The sequence below is a fragment of the Amphibalanus amphitrite genome, unplaced genomic scaffold, assembly GCF_019059575.1.
Source record: "Amphibalanus amphitrite isolate SeventyFive unplaced genomic scaffold, NRLGWU_Aamphi_draft 000021F_arrow, whole genome shotgun sequence".
Taxonomy (NCBI): Eukaryota; Metazoa; Arthropoda; class Thecostraca; order Balanomorpha; family Balanidae; genus Amphibalanus; species Amphibalanus amphitrite.
Window position 1 is genome coordinate 1,005,170 of NW_024881517.1, and position 22,630 is coordinate 1,027,799.

At 58.1% G+C, this 22,630-nt stretch overlaps 2 protein-coding genes across 2 annotated transcripts in view; one reads left to right on the top strand and one right to left on the bottom strand.

The window, feature by feature from the left end:
* LOC122391014 (14-3-3 protein epsilon-like) overlaps positions 1–11,467 on the top strand; it is a 55,372-nt gene extending 43,905 nt beyond the window's left edge. The window contains exons 5-6 of the mRNA XM_043384535.1: positions 7,047–7,261; positions 9,710–11,467. Coding sequence (XP_043240470.1) covers positions 7,047–7,261; positions 9,710–9,774 — 280 coding nt within the window. The 3' untranslated portion in view covers positions 9,775–11,467. The remainder of the gene's footprint in view (positions 1–7,046; positions 7,262–9,709) is intronic.
* Positions 11,468–12,370: 903 nt separating this feature from the next.
* Positions 12,371–22,630, bottom strand: part of LOC122391228 (protein prickle-like) — a 43,265-nt gene continuing 33,005 nt past the window's right edge. The window contains exons 3-7 of the mRNA XM_043384942.1: positions 19,907–20,020; positions 17,046–17,186; positions 16,077–16,280; positions 15,318–15,516; positions 12,371–14,749 (exon numbers count right to left, since the gene is read on the bottom strand). Coding sequence (XP_043240877.1) covers positions 12,555–14,749; positions 15,318–15,516; positions 16,077–16,280; positions 17,046–17,186; positions 19,907–20,020 — 2,853 coding nt within the window. The 3' untranslated portion in view covers positions 12,371–12,554. The remainder of the gene's footprint in view (positions 14,750–15,317; positions 15,517–16,076; positions 16,281–17,045; positions 17,187–19,906; positions 20,021–22,630) is intronic.

Genomic DNA, 22,630 nt, shown 5'->3' on the forward strand with positions numbered 1-22,630 from the left:
CTGTCCCACCTGCTGACAGCAGCGCGGCCGACGGGTCACGCGACTCAGCTGACGAGAGGTGACCTCTTTTCGGCAAGTTTGAGCCGATGATTACATAACATAACATAACATATATTGATTGCAACAACAGGCCACTGGTGCCCAACATGGCTGCAACATATGATACATCAAAACAAGAACACTAGCGTCATGGTAAGAACGTCATGACTTCATCTCCTTTCACATCAGTATCATTCACAGGTACATATTTCAGATCATATGCACAACGGACACCATATCATTTCAATTTTATCTAATCGTCAATTGTGTCAAAAATGGTACCACGCTCTATGAAGTAAAGGTCAATAGAATGTTTAAACTCGTTAAGTGAATTACTTGCAATGACCCAGGATGGCAGATTATTCCACAGGTCAATTACTCTGTGTGTAAAAAATGATTGCCGTAGTGCTGTTCTCGCTGACTTTTTAACTAATTTACAACTATGACCTCTAGTTTGATTCGAATTAATTGTAAACATATTTGTGAAATTTAATTTATCTAGTCCAGCGTATATCTTAAAAAGTTCAATTAAATCGCCTCTAATTCTGCGATAATGCAGAGAAAACATATTTATCGAAATCAGTATTTCTTTATTACTCTTTTTCTCTAAGCCAATTATCATCTTAGTTGCTCTTCTTTGGATTCTTTCTAACGATCTTTCATCTTTTTTGAAGGAAGAGTAACACGCTTGCCTGCAATATTCCAAATGTGTTCGTATGAATGCACAGTAGAGCCTTTTCATTACATCTTTGCTTTTGTAACGAACATTTCTTTGTATTGCCCCCAACATTTTCAGAGCTTTCTTTCGTGCTTCCTTGCAATGGTGACTAAATTTCAAATCATCCGTTATCAAAACACCCAAATATTTTTCCTCATGGACGACTTGTAAGATATTTCCATTTAGATTATACGTGTAGCATTCTTTCGCCCCTAAGTTGAGAACTTTGCACTTATTAATGTTAAACTCCATCTGCCATTCTTCCGTCCACTTGGAAAGGGCATTTAAATCTGCTTGGAGCAGTGCCTTGTCATCAGCTGATTTGATTACTTTTGCAAGTTTAATGTCATCAGCAAATTTCCACAGTTTGCTTGTAAGATTACAATCTATCTGGTTTATAAAAATAATAAACAATAAAGGAGCAAGAACTGTGCCTTGTGGAACGCCACTTTTAACTTCAACCCAAGCAGCTTGTTGACCATTTAGCACCACTCTTTGTCTTCGACCCAGCAACCAAGTCTCTATCCATCGAAGGATAGAACCACCCAACCCATGATTTTCGAGCGAAACTAACAGTCTTCTATGCGGAACTTTATCAAAGGCTTTACAAAAATCTAAATATATGACAGATATATTATTGCCTTTATCTAAATGATCTGTAGCAAACTCAAGGAACTCTATTAAATTTGTTAAGCATGAGCGTCCAGTCCTAAATCCATGCTGAGAAGGCAACAATAGGTCTTCTTGCTCTAAGTAAATTACAATGTGGTGTTTAATTATTTTCTCCAATACTTTACACACTATAGAAGTTAATTAAACTTACTGGCCTATAATTACCTATTCTTGTTTTATCCCCTCCTTTAAATATTGGTACTACATTTGCACACTTCCAGCCGTTAGGGATGACCCCAACCTTTAAAGAGTGTTCAAATATAATTTGTAGTGGCAGTGCTAGTTCTTTTGCTGCTTCTTTAATAATTCTGGCATGAATATTATCAGGTCCACATGCCTTATTTTCTTTGACACTAAGCAATTGTTTTAACACGTCATCGACGTTTAGAGTAATAGTGTCCAATTTCCCGTGTGCATTTCCATTACTTTTTATCTTTGGAATGTTTATGAGATCTTCGTCCGTGAATACCGATGAAAATTTCTCATTGAAAGCCTTGGCTTTCAGAACATCATCACGGTACACTTCTCCATTCTTTTCAATTGTCCCGATTCGCGGATCATTTCTGTTAAATTTATAAAAACTGAAGAACTTTTTTAGGTCTCCTTTACATTCTTCTGCCAATCTTATCTCCGCCGCTCGCTTAGCTTTCCGAATAACTCTCTTAAATCTCTTTCGAGCTGCAAAGTAGCTACTCTTATTGTTAGCCGAGGGAGTTGTTTTAAAGATATAAAATGCATTTTTCTTTTCAGCAAAATTGTGTTGCACTTCATGGTTAAACCATAAAGGTTTTGGAGATTTCATTGCACCCATACTTCTCATCGGAATGAACCGATCCTGAGCTTCAGCTAACGTCGATTTGAAAGGCCAGGAAAGATTAGGCCAGATTAGGCCAGGCCAGGAACTGTGATCGTCGGCGTATTACGTTGCCCTTTTGCGTATTACGCATGTGTCAGATGCGTAGCGCCCCGTGGGGAGGGGAGGGACGCCGCCGCCTCGCACCCGGTGACGGTTTGTGATTTTTGTCGAAACTCGACGTCCGCCGTGGGTTTGAAGGTGTCGGGTGACGCACGGCGGCGGGCGGTGACCGCGGACGGCGCGGAAAGGGCAGCGTGCGCGTGGCGTGAGTGTGCGCCCGGGGAAGTGTCGGTGAGGGGTCGGTCGGCGGGGGAGCGGCCTGTCTGCCCTGAGCTGCGCCGCGCGGGGCCGGCTCTGACAGGCCGGCGGGGAGCGGCGCTGAACCGAGCTCAGACGTCATCGCCGCTACTGACCGCTGAGCCGTCTGTATCAGCTCCGTGAACGTGGCCTTGCACGTGAGCGGTAAAGACTTGGCCATGTGTGTTGGCGACACTCACACTGTCCTGAGCCCGGTCTTGCCGACCCCAGCGCCGACCTTCCTCCTCTCTCAGCAGCAGACCACGGCCCTCAGCGGCCCCGACCCGCCCGGCAGCAGGGTAGGCGTGACCCGGGGCTCGCCGAACATTGCCTCATGACCTGGTCCGGGATTAGAGCTGCTCGTGTCACACACTGATCGCTGATCAGCGTGGCGATATCTCGCCAGTCGTGATGACGGGAGTCGACTTCCGCGCCGTGTGTCAGGCCGACCCGGCTCGGTGACGGCTGCCAGTCTCTCCGGGACAGGTCTCCAGGCGTGGTTTTCTCGAGTTGCGTGAGACGTTTCTGGAAATTGATGGCTTGTGCCAACTACGTCAGAGAGGCCGCCCGGGCGTTCCGAGAATTGCGGAAAGACTAGGCGACAGTGTTCGTGTTGTTTGGATGATAAGAACTGGTAAATATTGAGGAAAGTTAAGTGGATGTCAATCGGCCATTGTTTTCTAGCTAGAAGTGAAAAGCGGAGGGAAGTTGAGCTGGCATTATGGCTGATGTGACGACAAGGTCATGACTGGGTACGTACCGGGTCCAGGAAGGACAGCCGGTGAAATTAGGGAAGCCCAAGCGAGCCTGACTGTTTTCCGGCGGCCGCTCTGACCGGTCGGGCGGCTCCTGACGGCGGACCAGCCGCTCACAGAGCTGACCGGTCACTAGTCCAGCCGCTCACAGAGCTGACCGGTCAGTACGTATGTACAGCCGCTCACAGAGCTGAGTGACCGGTCACTGGTCAGTACAGCCGCTCACAGAGCTGAGACCGGTCACTGGTCAGTACAGCCGCTCACAGAGCTGACCGGTCACTAGTCCAGCCGCTCACAGAGCTGACCGGTCACTGGTCCAGCCGCTCATAGAGCTGGCCGGTCACTGGTCCAGCCGCTCACAGAGCTGACCGGTCACTGGTCCAGCCGCTCATAGAGCTGGCCGGTCACTGGTCCAGCCGCTCACAGAGCTGACCGGTCACTGGTCCAGCCGCTCATAGAGCTGGCCGGTCACTAGTCCAGCCGCTCACAGAGCTGACCGGTCAGTACAGCCGCTCACAGAGCTGACCCGGTCAGTACAGCCACCCACAGAGCTGACTGGTCAGTATATACAGCCGCTCACAGAGCTGACCGGTCAGTACAGCCGCTCACAGAGCTGACCCGGTCAGTACAGCCACCCACAGAGCTGACTGGTCAGTATATACAGCCGCTCACAGAGCTGACCGGTCAGTAGAGCCGTTCACAGAGCTGACCGGTCAGTACAGCCGCTCACAGAGTTGGCCGGTCACTGGTCCAGCCGCCCACAGAGCTGACCGGTCAGTACTTACAGTCGCTCATAGAGCTGACCGGTCAGTACTTACAGCCGCTCGCAGCGCTGACCGGCGGTCACGGTCGGCGTTAGGTCAGGGGGTCCACAATTTACGTAACCCGCGGAAGCCAAACATCATGTAAACATTGTTCTGGCGGGGAACTGTGTAGTGTGTACTGTTCAGTAAGCCTCTCATGGGAACGGAATAATAATGAGAAGGCAGCAGCTTCCGATACGGCTCGATATTAACCATATCATGGGTCGATGATCATGTTCTCAGCGTTCATGATATTCATACGTGGCCTTTGCCGAGTTGCCGTGTTTTGTGAACAAATAACATGCTGCGCGCTGTTGCGTGGGATCGACCACTGGGTCCCTGGGCCCGATCATGATTCGCCGGTGAAAGTCGGCAGATAAGGGCAGCTGTAGCTAGTGTGGCTCAGAGTGCACGATCACGCCCGTGGGCAGCGCTCGTCTGCACTGAGCCTGCATCCAGTACATTGTTGTACCCGACTTCACTGACAATGCTGGCGATGCGGGCGGGCGCTCCCAGTTCACCTGGTGAGACTGGTGTCGGCCGGCCGGGCCTGCTGTTTGGGCTGCTGACCTCAGGTGACCCCAGCGGCCCGCGGCCGGAGAGGAGTATCATATCCATTGGGTGTGGCCGCCAGGGGCCCCGACCGAGCGCCGGGCGGCAGCAGGGTATCACGTGACGTGCCACTGTGTATCGCTGGGGGCCGGACGGGGCGGGAAGGGGGGGGGGGGCACGTAACATGACAGCGGCCACAGTGAACTCCAGCGCCCCTCCCCGTCCCCGGGGGCCGGCTGGAGGCCCCTGACACGCCGCGGGGCGTGCCGGCCGCGGCCGGAGCGGTGTTAACATTGCTCAGCATAGCGCGTCATGCAGATTAGCGGAGATTGCGGACGTTTGTTGTCATTGGACGGTGGGGCGTTGCTGTAAACCGCACCAAATTGCGCACCATTGTCGGGTGCCAGAATGTTTGGTGCTGCGCTGCATTTTTTAGGTGTTTCAGCCAACTATTTGACGTTCAAATGTGGCTTGGGTACGTGTAGGGTTTTCACTTCGCTGGAGGTGTGCCGCATTTTAGCTGCTGTACCTATAGACGTTCATGTTTCGTGTATAGTGTATACTGAATATGTTTCAAACGGGCCTCTTACTAAACAAAGTAAACGCTCCTTTGTCATTGTGAGATATGTGTGCATGCTATTTGAGTCATTAGTCGGTTAAACAATACACAACCGACCTTCGTAACCTAGGGAAAAATATTAGCATCACCTCGCTTACCTTGAAATTCTATGCCGTTCCGCGTATGTTTTTAGAGTTTTCGGTTCTGAAGGACAGCCCTCGCTAACCCTTCCCCTCTTTTACCTATCACTCCTCACTTTTGTGATAAGTTTCGCTGAAAATGTGGCGGCCACCCATCGTAATGACGTGCCGTTACCGTTCTGCTGAGGAAGATTTTGTCACTGAATTTGGGCCAGCACCGCTCGGGAAGGTCAGGCATTGGCAATATCCAGGAAAACAGCGCCCTCGCCACCCCTTCGGCACCGGAATGCAACCGTTGGTGTCAACTGGCCGGCGCGGTGCCGTCTCTACCCCATGGCAACGGGCCGGCCGCCGGCGTGTCACCGTTAGCGCCGTGCGTGAGACCGAGTGATGCTGCCGGCGGGACCGTTTTCCTCCACTGCCGGCCGGCCGTGCCACGTTGGCACCTCGGTGGTGTCATGTGGGTTGTAAGCTCCTCTGTCTGTCGCGTGCCACCACAGCGGGTTGTAACGATGCCCTAACACAGCAGAGTGAGGGAAGGGACTCTTGACGCTCATCCCATAACTACAGGATGCAGGAATCGGCGCTATGTGCCGACCCTTTGTGTCCGCCGGCAGTGAGGTCGGCGGGTGACCTCGGCTGCTGATCTATCGCGGACATTTTTGTGATTGCTGTGGCGTGATGGCGGGCCGTGCACGCCACTCTGTGGGGCCCGGTAGCATGACACACGCGGTATGCGGCGGGTGGTGCGCCGCCGACCGCCGAACCGTGCATGAACAGACGGAATTCAGACCGCCAGTGTAGGTCGCCCTGTCATGGATGGTTTCATTATTTTTATTTTCGCTGGCCATTGTATGCGGTATGTCGGCGGAGTTCAGAATGTGGGCCGGTCGTTGTGTGTCAGTGTTCTAAAATTGGATATTGGTTGGGTGTGCCGATAAAGAAAAAAATCCTAGGATGAGAAAAAAAAAGAAAGTAAATAACTGCAGTATTTTTGCAAAATGGTGTAATGCCAATTTTTATGCTAATTGATAAACCAGGATTTCATGTCAGGATCTTGACAGGGTGTGGAACAAAAGGATGTGGGTGCATCAACTGTCAAGTGACAAGTGAACTGGCTGTTGGGAATACATGAAACTCTTTTCAGAGATGAAGTAAAGTCGGTCATTCATATTTTAGGGATGAAAATATTTTCCCCATTAGGTGTGATTTGCCACCAAAAAGGCTGAAAAATGAAACACTGTTGTGTGTTGGTGTTCAGCTCGGTTTCGGTTCACCCCAGCGTATACCCTGCGTGTCGGCTCGTCGATGTTCCTGTGCCGCATGACCTCGGTCAGCCTCGAACGCTAGGAAGTAAATGTGAACAGGCTATTACAGTTTACAGGCTATGACAATGACATGGCTTGAAACATTTTGTTTATCTAACCTGCTCTGTGATGAGGATGTAAACGTCCAACACTCGTTTACCTGCCGGAATAAATCTGTTAGAATGTCTATGTTTAGGCTGTGCTGTCGCTCTTATCGCTGCCTTGCTTCTGGTCTTGTTCATACGTGGCTTGTTCCAGTAGTTCACTGTTTCTCCACTTCGCTGTGCTCCCTCAACTACTGTCGCCCAGCCCGCGCCGCCCCTGACCGCTCTCCCCCTCTCCGTGCAGGCTGGGTCTGGCGCTCAACTTCTCCGTGTTCTACTACGAGATCCTCAACTCTCCGGACCGGGCGTGCCGGCTGGCCAAGGCGGCGTTTGACGACGCCATCACTGAGCTGGACCGGCTCTCCGAGGAGAACTACAAGGACTCCACGCTCATCATGCAGCTGCTGCGCGACAACCTGACGCTGTGGACGTCCGACATGCAGACAGACGGAAAGGAAGGTGAGACTGGGAGGAGACGGGGGGGGGGGGGGAGGAGTGGAGAAAGAAGAGGGGAGATGGATGACGGAAAGGGAGAGGAAGGGAGAGCTGAGGATAAGAGACTGGTAGCTGGCAAAGGAGCGAGGGTACGGGGCAGGCTGGAAGCAGGTGAGTTGTGATGGTTGTGAGAGACGGTCGACGGGTTTGAAGGCAATGAGGTGGTGTCCAGTAACTTGCGATAGTATTGTTCATTTCTGACTGTCCTCTTGATGTGTAATTAGTAAGTACCCGTCAAATGAGATTTGGTTGTCTGGGCGTGGTGAGTCCCGGTTTTCGTTTTGATAGAAGCTTAGGTAATACATTAGGAGTTACGTTCACGCTTACGTGTAGGTTGTACGTCAGCTGACTGTCATGAGGCAAGTGTTATACAACTAGTATGACGCCGGTCTAATTCCTGGTAAAGTTATGTAAATGACTGGGGTGGAGTGGAGGGATCCACCGCCGGCCCCCGGTAGGGGGCCGTGCTCCCCCTGCCGGACCCCGTGCACCCCCTGCCGGCGATCTGGCTCCCCTGCCCGTACCCCGTGCTCCCCTGCCCGTACCCCGTGCTCCCCTGCCCGTACCCCGTGCTCCCCTGCCGTGCCCCGTGCTCCCCCTCCCGGGGACCTGGCTCCCCTACCCGGACCCCGTGCTCCCCCTGCCGGGGACCTGGCTCCCCTTTGACCCGCCGGACGCCGAGCACCTGTGCCTTGTTGGCTACCCTCGCTTATGCGACATTCTACGGTATTCTATGGCATTCTACAATGCTTCACGGTAAATGTCAGAGAATCGACAGCCCCCGGTGCTGTTGTGCTCCACTTTCTGTTATACAACAGCGCTTATATAAGCCATGTTTCTAGTCAGACGGTGGAAAGCTGTTGTTTCCTATTTCTTATCTGGGTTATTGCTCTGTCGTCACGGTATCTGGCCGAGTTTTGCGCTATCGCCGCTAATATCTCAATAGCATTGCACCCTTGCACCACCACCGGGCACTTTCGATTTCGATATTCCCGTATAAGCGTTGTGACAGGACTTTAACGCCACTGTCACGTGCGTGCACCCAAATCACACAGGCTCCTCCGATCCTGAACTCCGATATTGGCCCACTGGTCGTGAGGTTCTTATGTGAGGAAAGTGGACACCACTGCCAGACCCCTGGTGGCCACTGGACGAACTGATCCCGCCACGTCAGGTCCTGATCACCCGACTTTTATGCTCCTGGCTCTAAACATTTCTGTCCTGTTTTCCTGCTATATTTATGCAAAGATGCATGTGTGTATTATATTCATTATTATTGAGTTTTACCTGATCCTATCATAGTTGTTGAATTTCCAGGAATATGCAATGCCAAATCATCATGCACAGTGTAAATTGCACACCATTTAGGGAACTACTTACCAGGAAAATCAAACAGTTATAGAGTGAGGCAAGATGTGCTTATTAGTACCTTTGACAAAACCGTCTCCAATTAACGCATAGCTATGACGAAAAGTTTTCTGGATACCAGTAACATATGTAAAACCAAAATAGCGCTGCCGTTTTTTTTTTTCTAGTGACCACGTCTCGTAGCGGCTGCTCCTCGAAACTGTCACCAGGCAATTCCGCTATAAATAACTTGGCTTTATGCGACCCTCCTTTGGCCTGGGGCTGTGATCAATGTCTCCAGCGTTATTAATCATGGACGGCGGCCGAGGCTTTTAAGACCGAGACGGCACGGTACTGCCAGCCTTTTGTCGTGTTGTTCCGTCTCGCTGGCTTTTTTTTGTCCAATCAATACCCAATCACTAGGTGGCACTGTCCTCTGGGCCGGTCGCGCTCTTTTTCCGTCGTCGGAGGACGTTGACCGGTGCGTTTTTCCCGTGTGTGCTGTCTCCGGGCCGTACCCAGCCGGGCTTGTTAGTGTTGGCGTCGTGTTCCTTATTGTGTGTGTCAGAGACCGGAGGCGTCGGATGGTAGTTCCTTGTTACATCTGTCCTGGACTCACCATTGATCTGCCCCGGCCTACCATTTGGTGTCTCATTGTTAGAAATCCGCTTTGAACGTGGTTGTTAGTTCATTCGACGCTCACAGGCTATTGTGGGTAGCTGGGGTGCTGTGCTATACGCTGGACTCCCAGTCCTTGTTATACCTGAATTAGTACCACGGCTGCCTGTGCTAATACTGACGCTCGCACATTGCTCACTGCCATTGACACCTGCTGTTGTATTTGACCAGTAATTGGCAGTGTGCTGTTTTTGTACCACATTTCGTTAATGTGCCGTTGACTATCGGTCGCTAGTGTTGGTGCCTTTGTACCCCAGCTAGCCTTCTGTCTGAACAGACTGGCAGGCGCAGTTTGTCCTGTTACTCCCGTCCTGTTTGACCCCAGCGACCGTGTTCGGTCAGATATCCGCGTGGCCCCGCTGTCACGATGTACCCCGTCCGTTCCAGGCGAGGCCGGTACCGGTGAGGAGGCGCCCGCCGTCCAGGACGTCGAGGAACAGGACGTGGCGTAACCGGCCGGCCGGCTGCGCTGCGTCGGCGCCGGCCAGCGCCCAGTTCAGTATTGTTGCGGTCACAGACACTCAGACACACAGGCATACATACAGACGGTTTTCACACACGCCTCACCCGGCACACTCGGCGCGCCGGGGGGCCGGCGGCGACCAGCCGCCGATCGCTACAACCGCGCCGGGAGTCTGCGGGACAATTTTTTAGTCGGATGGTTAGTTGGGCCGGTGCACTGTGCGCCGGCTTTGCGCGTCGCCCGTTGTGTCAATCAATTTTCACTTCATTTCTCATTGTCATTGCGTCGTGTCCCCGCGCGGCGGGGCGCTGCTTCGTCTGACCATTTGGCGGTGTGCCGCGCGGCGCCTGGGCGGTGTGCCCCGCCGGCCGGGCTGACCCGGCGGCGGCGGGGCCCCGCTCCGGCGCCTGCCGGCCAGCCGCCGGCCTGTGATGTCTTGTGCGCCGTGCGTGTGTTTTTTATTATGATTTGTTGGGTGGCGGCGCGGCTGTCGCGCTGCTCTCGTTACCCGCGCGCTGCGCGTGCGTTCCTAGTTATGTTTGTAGTGCTGGTGGTAGGCGCGCGCGGGTTTGTATCTCTGGGTTTCTGCCGCCCCCGCCTCTGCGCCGCCGGGTCTGGGTATACTCACCGCCGGATGACCCGGTCAGGTCACCAAAGTCAGCAGTGGGTGACCTTCAGTGTCTGCGGGTGGACCCTTTGGCCATCACGGCGTCAGGCCCGGTAACTCAGCGTTCTTTATGGGGGCATCAAGGCAGCTCAATGCGTCGGAAACCTGCTTAAATGTAACGCTTATTCCACGAGAAACCCAGGGTATGGTAGCACTTCAGTCGGAAAAGTATGCCGTCTTCGGCCACCGGGCGGTCCCAGGGCGGCACTGGCCTGCCCTCTGGTGGCGGCGGCGGCCTCTCTGTGCCTGTGTTCCTATCGGCGGCGTGGGGTGTCGCGTCGACCGTCCTCACGCCGTCTCACTGCCCAGCTCTCTGACCTCTCCTCCTCCACTCCTCTCTCCGCTGCTCTGCCCGCTCTCCCCCCCACCCACCCCTCGCCGGCGCTCCGGCCGGGCCCGCGCGCGGCCCTCGGCTCGTCGTTTGATCTCTTGTTGACATTCCATGCGGCGGCGCCGTGTGGTGCCGCGCGCCACTCTTCGTGATCTCGTGCTACTCGGGTGTCGGCTGTTGGGTTTTGCGCGGTCGGCGTGCGCTGTTGCCTCACTGGCTGTTGCCTCACCGTGTCTCCGTGGCTGTCTCTCACTGTCCCACCATGCCTCACCGGGTGTCTCTGCCTCACAGTATTTACAGACCGGCTCTGTCTCACCGTATCCGTGCTCTCTGTGGTCCGTCTCATTCCTGTCATTTGCTCAGCGGTTCTCACTTTAAACGGCTCTTTGTGGGTGTGATGGTACGGTTTACACGACGCCCCGGGCAGAGAGAATTCGATAACAATCGGTATTTATTCAGTCGTAGCTCTCAGTGTTTGAGGATATTCTGTCGGAGGTACTCGGGATTGGTGTGCCAGCTCTGATCCATCGCTGGCCAGGCGGCGGCAGACTGGCAGACGTGCCCGAAGACAGACAGACAGACTGGCTTTAACGGGCGGGACCCTGCACGCGTCCGACCTTGTTCTGTTTGCCTCAGCCGAGGTACCCTCATTGTCTTTGGAAATAAATTATTGTTTAAACAACGGCCAGTGCTTTGCAATAGGAGACCGAGTTGGGATGGAGGGAGCTGTCAGACATGAGCTGAAACTGGCGGTGTGCTCGGACGAGAGAGCGGGTACTGGTGGCGACCACTAGTGGACGAGAGTGCGCGTGGTGCGGTGTAAGATAACTGTATATCGTGGTCATCTCAAATGACAGCGGCAACCAATCACAGTTTCTCGATGCGGCAACATTTGGTGCTGAATGCCAAACACTGACGCGAATCCACCTGGGTTCCTTACAAGGGCGGCGCCACCGGGGGGGGGGGGGGGGGGGGGGGCAGTGGGGGCAGACTGCCCCCACTGACAGGAGGCCGTGGGGGCAAGACTATGTTTTTGCCCCCACAAAATTTGGCTGATGTTGAAAAGGGAACAGAAGACCTGTGCAATATTCATGATAGGATGGGATGTGATGATGCACACAAGGCTACAAAACTATAATAATTTTGAATGGCAACATCTAGGGGCAAGGTGTTCTTGGATTCTCCAGATCGGAGTATCAGACAACAGTCGGGTCACCTCAAGCTTGCCCCCACTGGCGAAAATTCGTGGCGCCGCCACTGGTTCCTTAGCACCCATTTATGTCATTAGTTTCCAAACCGATTTGTCTGATAGAGCGGATTGAATGTTTCACATCGATCTCAAACCATGGCCTGACTGCGGTCGATGGCGCACCGTATACCGCTGCCCTTCAGCGACGCGACTTCGTGCCCCGCTCAGGGTTCGAACCCGGCTGGCTGGGTCAAGGAGCAAAGTCCTTACCCCATAGGCCAGATTGCTCTCCGTGGTAGGGGTTTCATGACCAGACACTTAAGTGGCACAGTGGCACACGTTTCGCTTTAGCCGTTATGCCCGCATTGCGAGCTCGCCAATACACCAACACACCAATCTTATGAGTCAATACTGTATTCAAATGTAACACATTGGCAGAAGGCATCCGAGTAGAGGCCATGCGGCTAAAATCTGCAATACATAACGCACAATATCAAACAACATTCCTGCAACACGGGATCTCGGTTTGGCCGTGGTTTGTACAGACAGCGCCGGCAGCGCCCCTGGCGGCCGCCGCTGGTATCACGACACGATGCACTTTTCCTTGTCCTCTCGGTGCCGGCGCCGGCCGCCGCCGCTGCTCGCCTGCCGCTGGCGCGCGTACGCCAGCGAGTCGTTGGGCACGTACGAGATGCGCACGCCGCCGTACGCTCTCCGCGGCGGCAGCTCGTACGGGAAGTCGTCCTCGCTGCTGGACGAGCTGCACGTGCTGCACGAGCTGTGCCGGTCGTCCTCGATGGGCGCCGCCGCCGGCGCCGTGAACACGTCGCGCGCGCGCGGGTGCGCCGGCGCCGGCCGTGCGCGCGGGAACGTGCCGTGGCGGCGGCGCGCACCGCCGGCCGGGCTGCCCGAGCTGTCGGTGCTCGTGTTGGGCGCGTCGTCGCCCTCCGGCGGAGACGCCTCTCGCACCTGGCTCGGGTCGAAGCGCACGCTGCGGCTGCGCGCGCCGCTGCCGGACGGCGTGCGACCCTCGCGCAGGTGGCGCGCGCTCAGGCTGGACTTGTGCGGCTGTCGGCCGGCGGCGGACGGCGAGGCCGGCGCGGCGTCGGCCGCCTCCCGGCGCAGGTCGGGCAGGGAGGCGTGCCGGCCGGCCTCGGCGCGCAGGCTGCTGCTGCGGCGCACCTGGCGCTCGGCGCTGCTGCCGAGCTCGCGCAGCAGCCGGTCGCGCAGCTCGCGGCGCACGATCTCGCCGAGCCGCTCGGCGTCCACGTCTGTGAGGCTGATCTCTCGGAGCACCTCGACGCTGCGCTCGGCCACCACCTGTTCGAGGTTCTTCTGGTGCAGGATGCGCTCCAAGCTCCGCTCCGAGCCGAGCCGCTCGTCCCGCAGCGCCGTGTCCAGCGCCTTGTCACTGGCCGACCGGCCGGCCCGGTAGGCGCCCTCCGGGGACGCGCCGGGTGATGCGCCGGCCGAGGCGGCAGGTGCGGATGCCGCAGCTGCCGCTGACGGGGAGGAAGACGTGGCGGAAGACGAGGTGGGCGGCGCGCCTCCCTCGGAGGGGCTGAACGGCGCCAGCGGCCTGCGGCCCAGTTTGGGCGAGTGCTGCAGCGCCTTGCGGCCCATGATGGGCGAGGCTCGCCGCGCCCCGGGGCTGCCCAGCGGGGTGGGCTCGCCGCGCGGCCGGTGCACGGGCGAGGCGGACGGCGCCGGAGACGGCACCGGCGCGTCGTTCACCTGCGAGGCCGCCGAGCCGGTGCGCGGCACGCCGCTGTCCACGCTCGAGTCGGCCGAGAAGGCGCCGCCGGCGGCCAGCTCCGCGGCGGCGCGGGACACCACGGCCGCGCTGTACGCCGGGTCGCTGGTCGGCAGCCCGTGCCCGTGCCCGTGACGCTGATCGTGCCCGTGCCTCTGATCGTGCCCGTGCCCGGACTCGGGCGGCGGTGGAAGACCGATGTTCCCCTCGGAGGTGGGCGGCAGGCCGTAGCCACCCATCCCGGGAGTGGGCCGCACGCCGTACGTCGGCCCGATAGAAGAGCAGGTCCGGCCGTAGCCGGGGACGGGGCCGCGGCCGGGCTCCGCCGAGCACGCCCGGCCGTAGCCCGGCTCGGGGCTGCGGCCGTAGCCGTGCTCGGCGCCGCCCATCAGCCGGCCGTGACCCTGGTCGTGCCCGGCCGCCCGGCCGTACCCCAGCTCGGCCGAGGGCGGCGTGCGGCCGTATCCCGGCTCGGTGGAGGCGGACCGTACTCCGTAAGTGGGCTCCGCGGGCCGGGGCGTCCGGCCGTACGCTGGCTCGGTACCGGCGGAGCGCGCCCCGTACCCTGGCTCCGGGCCGGCAGAGCGCGCCCCGTACCCTGGCTCGGTACCGGCAGAGCGCGCCCCGTAGCTGAGCTCGGTGCCGGCAGAGCGCGCCCCGTAGCTGAGCTCGGCGCCGGCCTTGCCCGCTCCGTAGCTGGCCGTCTCGGTGGTCTGGGTGCCCGTCGTCTCCGGCGGCCGGCCCCGCTCGTCCAGGGAGAGCGCCTCCAGCATACAGTCGGCGGCCGGCGACTTTGGGGACGAGTAGAGCGCCTCGGCCTCGGGGGGCGGCGGCGGCGCGGCGGTGGCGCCCTCTGCGTCCGCAGCGGACACCGCCGGCGCCTCGCCGCGGCTGCACGGGATCGAGCAGAAGATGGCGCCGCGGCGCGGCAGGAACGGCCGGCCCAGCAGCGACGTGCGGCAGAACTGGCACGAGAAACAGTCGCGCGTGGCGTGCCAGTGCTGACCCTCGTGCGTCATTTGACCTGGGGACGGACACTTCAGTCAGTTTCGGCAGCTACATTTCACATACAGACGTCCGAATCGCTATGTGAAAGCAGCTCGGTTTTACACCACACTAGCTACCGTATCAACCGGCCATCGACACCCAAATAAATGACATCGTAAACGGACGCACAAAAACGTGCACAGAGCGTACAACACCGGCAGCACCGGCGCCTTTCTGGTGGGCACATCGGTGACACTATCAGCCCGCTGTTAGTACTCCCGGGGTGTGTAAAAAGCCGCCCAACCGGTCTGAAATGTCACCTTTCGTTCAGCGAAGACGCACCTGGACCTTTCGTCATAAAACATAGCTTCTAGGAAGAAGCTGGCAACTAGGAAAACGTAGCTTCTGAATAAGTCTGCCGCCAAACTGGGCTATCTAAATACACTGATTCAATAGCAACAAACATGAAAGACATACGGCGTGGAAGGTGCTTGTGAGCATGCGTCAGACATGACACAGCTGCCGACCCCCGCACTATCCAAAGGACACTATAAATCCCGCTCCCCACCCGCAGCCCATCTCAATTCGTCTCTCCCTCTACCCACCTTGGTCGACGCCGATGGACTCTCCGCAGGCGTCGCAGTACTCGGCGAACATGGCGTCGAAGCAGCCCAGGCAGTAGGGCCGGCCCTCGCGCATAATGTACCGCTGGCCGCCCAGCTGCTGGTCGCACTCGAAACACGCAAAGTGCTTCATGTGCCACGCGCGGCCCTCTGCTTCTGTGCACTCGTCCGCAAGGATTATCTGCCGGAGGAAGGGGTCGGGTCGGAACAGAGCTGCCAGTTTATACACCAGACAAACACACTGACCGTCTGTGAGCATTATTGTCAACGCGAAGTCGTTTGTAAGCTCCAAAAACTACATTAGGTGACAGTAACAAACCCAAACATCTGGTACATGCGGCAGTTCAGCAGACGTTTTCGTGTCAGGGACAGCTAACAAGACACTGATAGCACAGAGCGAGATTTCAAGGCACGAGCGAAGGACAAGATCAGGTACATGTGGCTAAAAAGCGTATATAGTCAGAAATGCGGCCCTCGTACTTATCCCGCGGAAAATCTCACCAAGGACATGTGTAGTTTGACACGCGACGTGTGAAAATCCATCAGACAATCAAACGCATGACATCGAGGATAAGAGAAACCGCTCGAGCGCGCACGCAAGGCCTCCGTATCTGATGCGGGCCTCAGAGCAGGACCTCCCGGAGGACGGGCTCCCGGAGGACGGGCTCCCGGAGGAGCGCCTCCCGGAGGACCGACTCCCGAAGGACGGGGTCGCGGAGGACAGACTCCAACTTTCCTCACCTCGTCACAGGCGGCGCAGCGCGGCTTCAGGCTCTCGGCGTGGTGGCGGCCGCAGAACATGCGGCCCTCCTTGAAGAAGTAGATCATGTCGACGAGCAGCTCGCGGCACACGCAGCACGTGAAGCAGGCCGGGTGCCACGAGACGTTCGGCCCGGCGCGGGACGCCTGAACGCACATATCGGCGCCAGAGAACGGCTCCGAACACTGCCGGGAGCAGACACAGGGGCGGGTCAGTTATAGGTAAGATAGGGAACAATGAGTCACGGGCCAGTGACGGAACACCGAGTCACAGGTCAGTCACAGCGACCGGCAGCGGGAGCGAAAGGGTAGCCCGTGCCGGCAGCTCGTCATACGGCATAAGTCCGAGAGAAGTTCCAATAGCCAATTATTTATGAAGATCCGAACAAGCTACCAAACCCGATCATCTATCTGCGAGAAGTGCAAAACGGCACCCACAATCAGCCGCTGACACTAATGCTCGTCCGCCAACGGTACTCGGCGCCATGAACAAACACCGGTGTAGCATAAATCTCCGGGCGCATAAACACGCCACAGCGGCGGCCATTACTACCTGAATTACATACATATCGATTGCCGGATTAAAGCCCGCTCCACAGCCAACAAACAAGTGCCGGCCCGGCTCTCGCCGGTGCACAGGCTGGTCCGGGGACGGGAGGGTATCGGATAGAGATGGTGCTGACGATCAGGAGCTCGGCTGGGGAGCTGAGTCAGGGGCCGTGTCAGGGTGTCAGGAGCTGTGTCAGGAGCTGTGTCAGGAGCCGCGTTACTCCCATTGGCGCAGTAGACCGGCGTCTGCAGAGTGAGCGGCAGTTGGCGGGCCGTGTCAGAGGTTAGTGTCAGGATTAGGAGCTGTGTCAGTTGTGTCAGGACTAAGAGCTGTGTCAGGAGTAGTCTCAAAACTAGAGCTGTGTCAGGAGTTGTGTCAGGATTAGGAGCCGCGTTACTCACGCTGGCGCAGTGAACCGGCGTCTGCAGGGTGGGCGGCAGCTGGCGGGCCGTCCCGCGGCCCAGCGCCTCCCGTTTACGCTGAGCAGAGAACAGCCGCAGCTCCCGCTTCTCGTCCTCGGAGAGACTGTTACAGTACCGCACCTGGAGACACACAGACATACAAACGGGAGTTAGTTCTCGTCTCCTGAGAGACTATGACAGTACTGCACCTGGCGACACACAGACAAACGTGAGTTAACCGGGTGACACACCGGCTATGTATTGCGAGCACTATGTAGAGCACCTTGGTGACGGAAACACTACAGGTCCACACATCAAAGATCAGCGACTTCATATTGCCTAATCCAAAACCTACTGTGGGCTGATTGAGGGAGTCGATCTGAGCTTGGCCTAAAATTAGTCCTATTTGATAAGCCGTCACTGAGCTCTCTATTGAGCTGACATTCATTTGCATTTAGGTAATCTCCTATTTCGCATAACTCTGTGGAAGCTGTGAAAGGCCCTTTCGAGCGTACGCGAGTGATTATCCCGTGGTCGAGATTACACCGTCAGTGAAGACGTCATTTATGAAAGCACCCCACGGCCCACAAGGTCCGTCGAGGATCGGGGAGCGGCACCTATAGCACCGTCCCGACGGCCTACACTGGGCAGACACAGACATCAACCAGTGACACATAACGCCCAGGCGCCGCCTTATGACAACCACGCGACCAGACAGACACCTGTGCCGCCGCGGCGCTTATTCAGGCCGGGCACGAGCGGCGCTCTCCTTATGGCCTTGATAAGCCTTGTACGCTCGGCGTGAACACCTCTTAGCGTGTTACAGCGGCTCCGCCAATGCGGCCATATAAAGCACGGCTCACACTAGTCTGGTGGGCTGGAGTGGACCCCACACTGGGCCCACTGAGTGGCCCGTGTTTAGAGATCCGATGCCGGGCCGCGAGTGTGGCGGGCCCTCCCCGCCTGGTGCCACCCTGGCTGTGCGCTCGGCGAATATGCTGCCCGCGCGGTCGGACAGTCCCTCCGCGCCTCGCACCGGGCCCTGGCTGTGTGTGTCCTATGGCGGGGGGAGGATGGCAACAGGCCGGACCCGCCTGCCCGTATACCGAGCCTAGCCGAATACAACGTTCCCCAGCAGAGCCCGTAGACCTGCATGCAGTCCTCCCGCCTCGCCCCGCGGCCGGCTCGCACGCCGCGGCCGGTCCGTGTCGACCTCTGCAGTCCTCCCGCCTCGTGCCGTGGCCGACCCGTGTCGCCTGCCGTGGCCGACCCGTGTCGCCTGCCGTGGCCGGCCCGTGTCGCCCGCCGTGGCCGGCCCGTGTCGCCCGCCCGGCCGGTCCGGCACGTCCCGGTCGTGTTCTGACGCGCCGATACCATCCGAACACGCAGTATTCGTCTGAACCGGTTCCGTTCGGCGCGGCGGCGGGCTGGTCCTGGACGGCTGTCGGCCCCGACAGTCAGGCGTGACTGTCGGGGCCTCCCACTCCTCCCCACTAGGTGTCCTATGTCTGACTCGTGCACAGTTAATTCGTCCGGTCCCTGTCTGACCTCTTGTCCGGGTCTATCGTGCCATGTCACATCCTGCTGCAACCTGGCCGTCACCTGTCCTGTACGAGTATTCAGCCACCGGTCTATGTATAATGAGCGGTTCGAACACGACCCTCCGCAGCATGAGCGGGCTACCGACAAATATGATGACGTGCTCAGCTTGTTAGCCGTTCTCAAAAAGCTTGCCCAATACGACCTCTTAACGACCCCTGGACACATGATTCACAGCTTAACGACACCAAAATATCGGCATATTAATGAGGGAGCATGTCGGTGCACAAGGAAAAAGAAACCAAACAAAATCCGATACGTCAGCGTGGCCGTGAGTCGTGACCTCCAAGGTCGCCATCTTGCCGATGAAGTGATTTGCCATTGGCACGGCTGATCACGGGCCGTTTCGGTGAGAGCGGGCCGCCGTTCCGGGTCGACTGCGGTATTACGCGCCGCTCCGGGCGGCCGTCACGCAAACAGCGCCGGGCAGCCGCGCGCGAGCTCGGCCCATTTGGCCGGGCAATCGCGCGGCGGCGGCCACACTCGGCGACTGACCGTCCGACCTCGATACGGCCCGAGAGAGAATGTGAGCGAGCGCGGGCGGCAGCTCTCACACGTCCCCGACACGCAGCGGCCGACTCCGCGCCCTCTCACAAAACCCACAGCCGTCATGGAGGCCGCGCCGCGGCGCCGCCCCCGTACTCCCTAGTCCGCTCACGCTTCGGTGAGTGACCAACTGACCAGCTAAACGCTTTGTCTGCTGTGACAATTAACAGGCGGCTTTATGGCGCATTGAACACAGGAAAACCGGCTATAAAACGGCCGAGTGCGGCGCCGCGCGGCCGGCCGGTCGGCAGTTCCTCCCGCTCCGCGGCTCACACATGAACGCTAGACAGCTACACAGCACGCCAGAGAGCGCTAAGACGTTTGTGTTTGCACAGCGAACAATGCAGCACGCTTTCCGCGTGATTCCACGACGCTGACTCCATCACAGACGACACAGTCCGGCGGGGAGGGGCGGGCGGCGGGACGGGGCAGGGGACGCCGCGACACCGAAATTCCGCGACGATTCGCGCCGCCCAGTGATATGCCGCGTACGAAACATTCCGCAGCGCCGCTGGAGTCCGCAGGATAACACCGAACAGGGCAGAACCGCGTACGGAACGCGACAGGAACGCTGCGAGCCGCCACCGAGCAAACCGGCGGCCTAATGGGACTTGGGAGCTATCAGCCTTAGTGCCGACCTGGGCCGGTGGTTCTGCGGCGTCGGTGTGGTGACGAGTGGTGACCGGTACCGGTCACCACCCGGCGACAGTTCTCACCTCATTATCGTGCGGCGGGAGCTGCGTGATGAGCTGCTTCACACGGTACTTCTCGCCCACCGAGTTGACGTAGGGCACCTTGTCCTCTGGCAGTGCGCAGAAGTACAGGTGCACCTGAAACGGGACAGAGTCGTTACCGTGGGCTGCTGGCGTGGAACCGTGCAGACACAAAAGGGGCCGACCGACCGCCGCGGTCCAGAATACGGATACGGCGATCGGCGCGGCTCCCAGGCGGCGATAAACATATGCAGCGAGGTGACCAAATGTGGCGCAGACCGTGAGACTTATGGCGCGGCTCAGACGGCCGGGAAGGACCGGTGGCGTCCCCCGATCAGCAGGAGACAGGTCTCCGCCCCCAGACGGCGACTTCAGAGGGACCCTGCCGCCAGCCGTGCACTTCCCAGAACATAAACGTATACCCAACAACCCCAGAACAGCTCCTGAACTACAAACAGATGATCTTCAGATCGGTATGACGCCGCCCCGGAATGCCCTCCCGGCGGATCCTGACTCCATGTGACACCTCTGCTGAACACTGACCCTATGTGACACCCCTGCTGACACTGACTCTGGCTGACACCTCGGCGGGCCGCGCGCGGTAAGGGCAGCTGACAGCGAACAGCGGCCCCGCACACCAAGATGACAGGTCTGAGTGTGACCCGCGGCGCGTCTCGCCTATACCGAAATAACACCCCGAGACAGAAGCACTGCCCCTGCCGCGGCGGAGCGCCGACACTCGCACCGGGGACGGTCCTCTCTCACAACCGTCACAGCCCTCTCCGCCACCCGGAGACAATCGTGACAGCTCCGCCAGTTCCCACCACCTCCTCCCGCGTCTCCCGGTGACTCGCAGTCATGAATAATTCGCACGGGACACAGCGCCGCCGCCACCGCCACTAAAGCCGTCCTACCGTCTCCAGAAATTGCCCGAGGCTAAGTTACGGGATCATTCGTCATTCTGACGGTGGCAGCCACTGGCAGCTTTGCGGCAGCTCTAAGGCAGCTCCACAGAAGCTCTTGGGGTCTAGAGACGGCTCGGGGCGGCTCGGGCGGCTCAAGGCGTCTGAGAAGGCGCCAAGTTGGGCCCGGCCGCCGTGGTGTGAGCCGGCGGCTGCTTAGGCCACGACTCGCAGTCCATCATAGGCAGAGAGCTGTGCCGCCCCCGAGCCACTGGCGAGAGACGGATGTGATTGGAGAGGCGCACTGCCCGGCTGACACGGGAGTCGACCGGGCGGGCCGGGGAGGGGCCGGGAGGGACTGGGGAGGGGCCGAAAGATGGAAGGAGGGCGGACCGCCCGCTCCTGAACCGCGCGCAGCCGCACACCTATGATTTGTCGGCCCGTTATAGCTGGAGGAGCAGCTGGCGGCGACAGGGGACTCCGATCGACCCGAGCTCGCGTCGACCGGCTGACACCATCCTCTCCGCACCCCGGCGCGGAGCGGACCTCGGTGGGCGGCCAGCTCCGTGCAAAAGTGGCCACTCCATCACACTGCAACGTCACCTCAGCAGAAACGAGCAGCACGTGAGACAACACTCGGCCGCTCCTGACACCACTGTGTCCACAATAGGCGGCCACTCAAAAAGCGTCGACAGCTTTTTGTATGCTCGTTCGTGCGCCGCCCGTTTAAACACGGATTGAAAGCGCTCCAAACTGACGAAGCACGCGGCCGCAGAGTGCGACACGAGTCACTCCGCCGGACACTGCACGGTTGTTTGTGCAGACTGATCCAGCGACGCTTGACAACAGACAATTACACCGGGTCACCGGCATTCCGCGCGGCCTTTGCAGTCACGAGAGCAGCCGCCGCCAATTGTCTCAAACCGCTCTTTTATGTAACAAATTTGGGCTGGCACGCGCCCGGTGGAGTATTTCGAGCGGTCGCGTCTGTCGTCGCACGTGAGCTCGTAAAGGTGACCTGCACCGGACGAGCAGCTCTGGTAACCAGGGGCTCCCCACGGACCCAGACACGGCACGGGCTCCAGTGGTGTTGGTCGACCTGTTACCACGCGTGGCACGGACCACCGCGGACGCGTGCGCTCCAAAACCGCACATCATCGCAGTCGGCCGAGCTGGAGCGCCGAAAACGTCTGGTTGTGTTCACGGCACATTACAACAATGCTGAGAACCGAGGGCTTTTCTAATATCCGAGAAACATCCGTGCTCGCCGTCAGGCCACTCTGGTTCCACCAGATTCGCCTAACGCCAGCCAACGTCAGCCCGCCCAAACGGCCGTCATTCAAGCTCCTAGACCAGCCGGGGGCATCCGTCTATCCAGGGGCAGCTCGGAGACGGCCCCGGTGTGTGTAAGTCGCGCCACCCGCCGGGCGCGGCATAGCTATTCAAATCGACACCGGAGCGGCCGCGGTGATCGCGCATACGTCCCGAAGGCGCCGCGGGACACCGGATTCCTGTGTCTTTACGCGCGCGCGCCTATTCCGGGGCGGAGTCGGGGACGAGTCAGGGAGTCTGTAGGCTGAGTCAGGTGTGTCGAATGACTCAAATCAGGAGAGAGGCGAGGCGCTCCATGGGGCAATATTGAATTCTGCGAGGACTTATAGGATTCGAGGAATGATCGTGAAGCGAACTCGGGGTGAGAGAGGGCTCGGTCAGAGGCCAGGTGCCACAGACACTGAGGGCAGTGGAGAAGGTCGGCACCGTTTGTTCCCAGGGTACAGACGACTGGCTCCTGCCGCACCTGGTATTCACAGCAGACACTAAAACG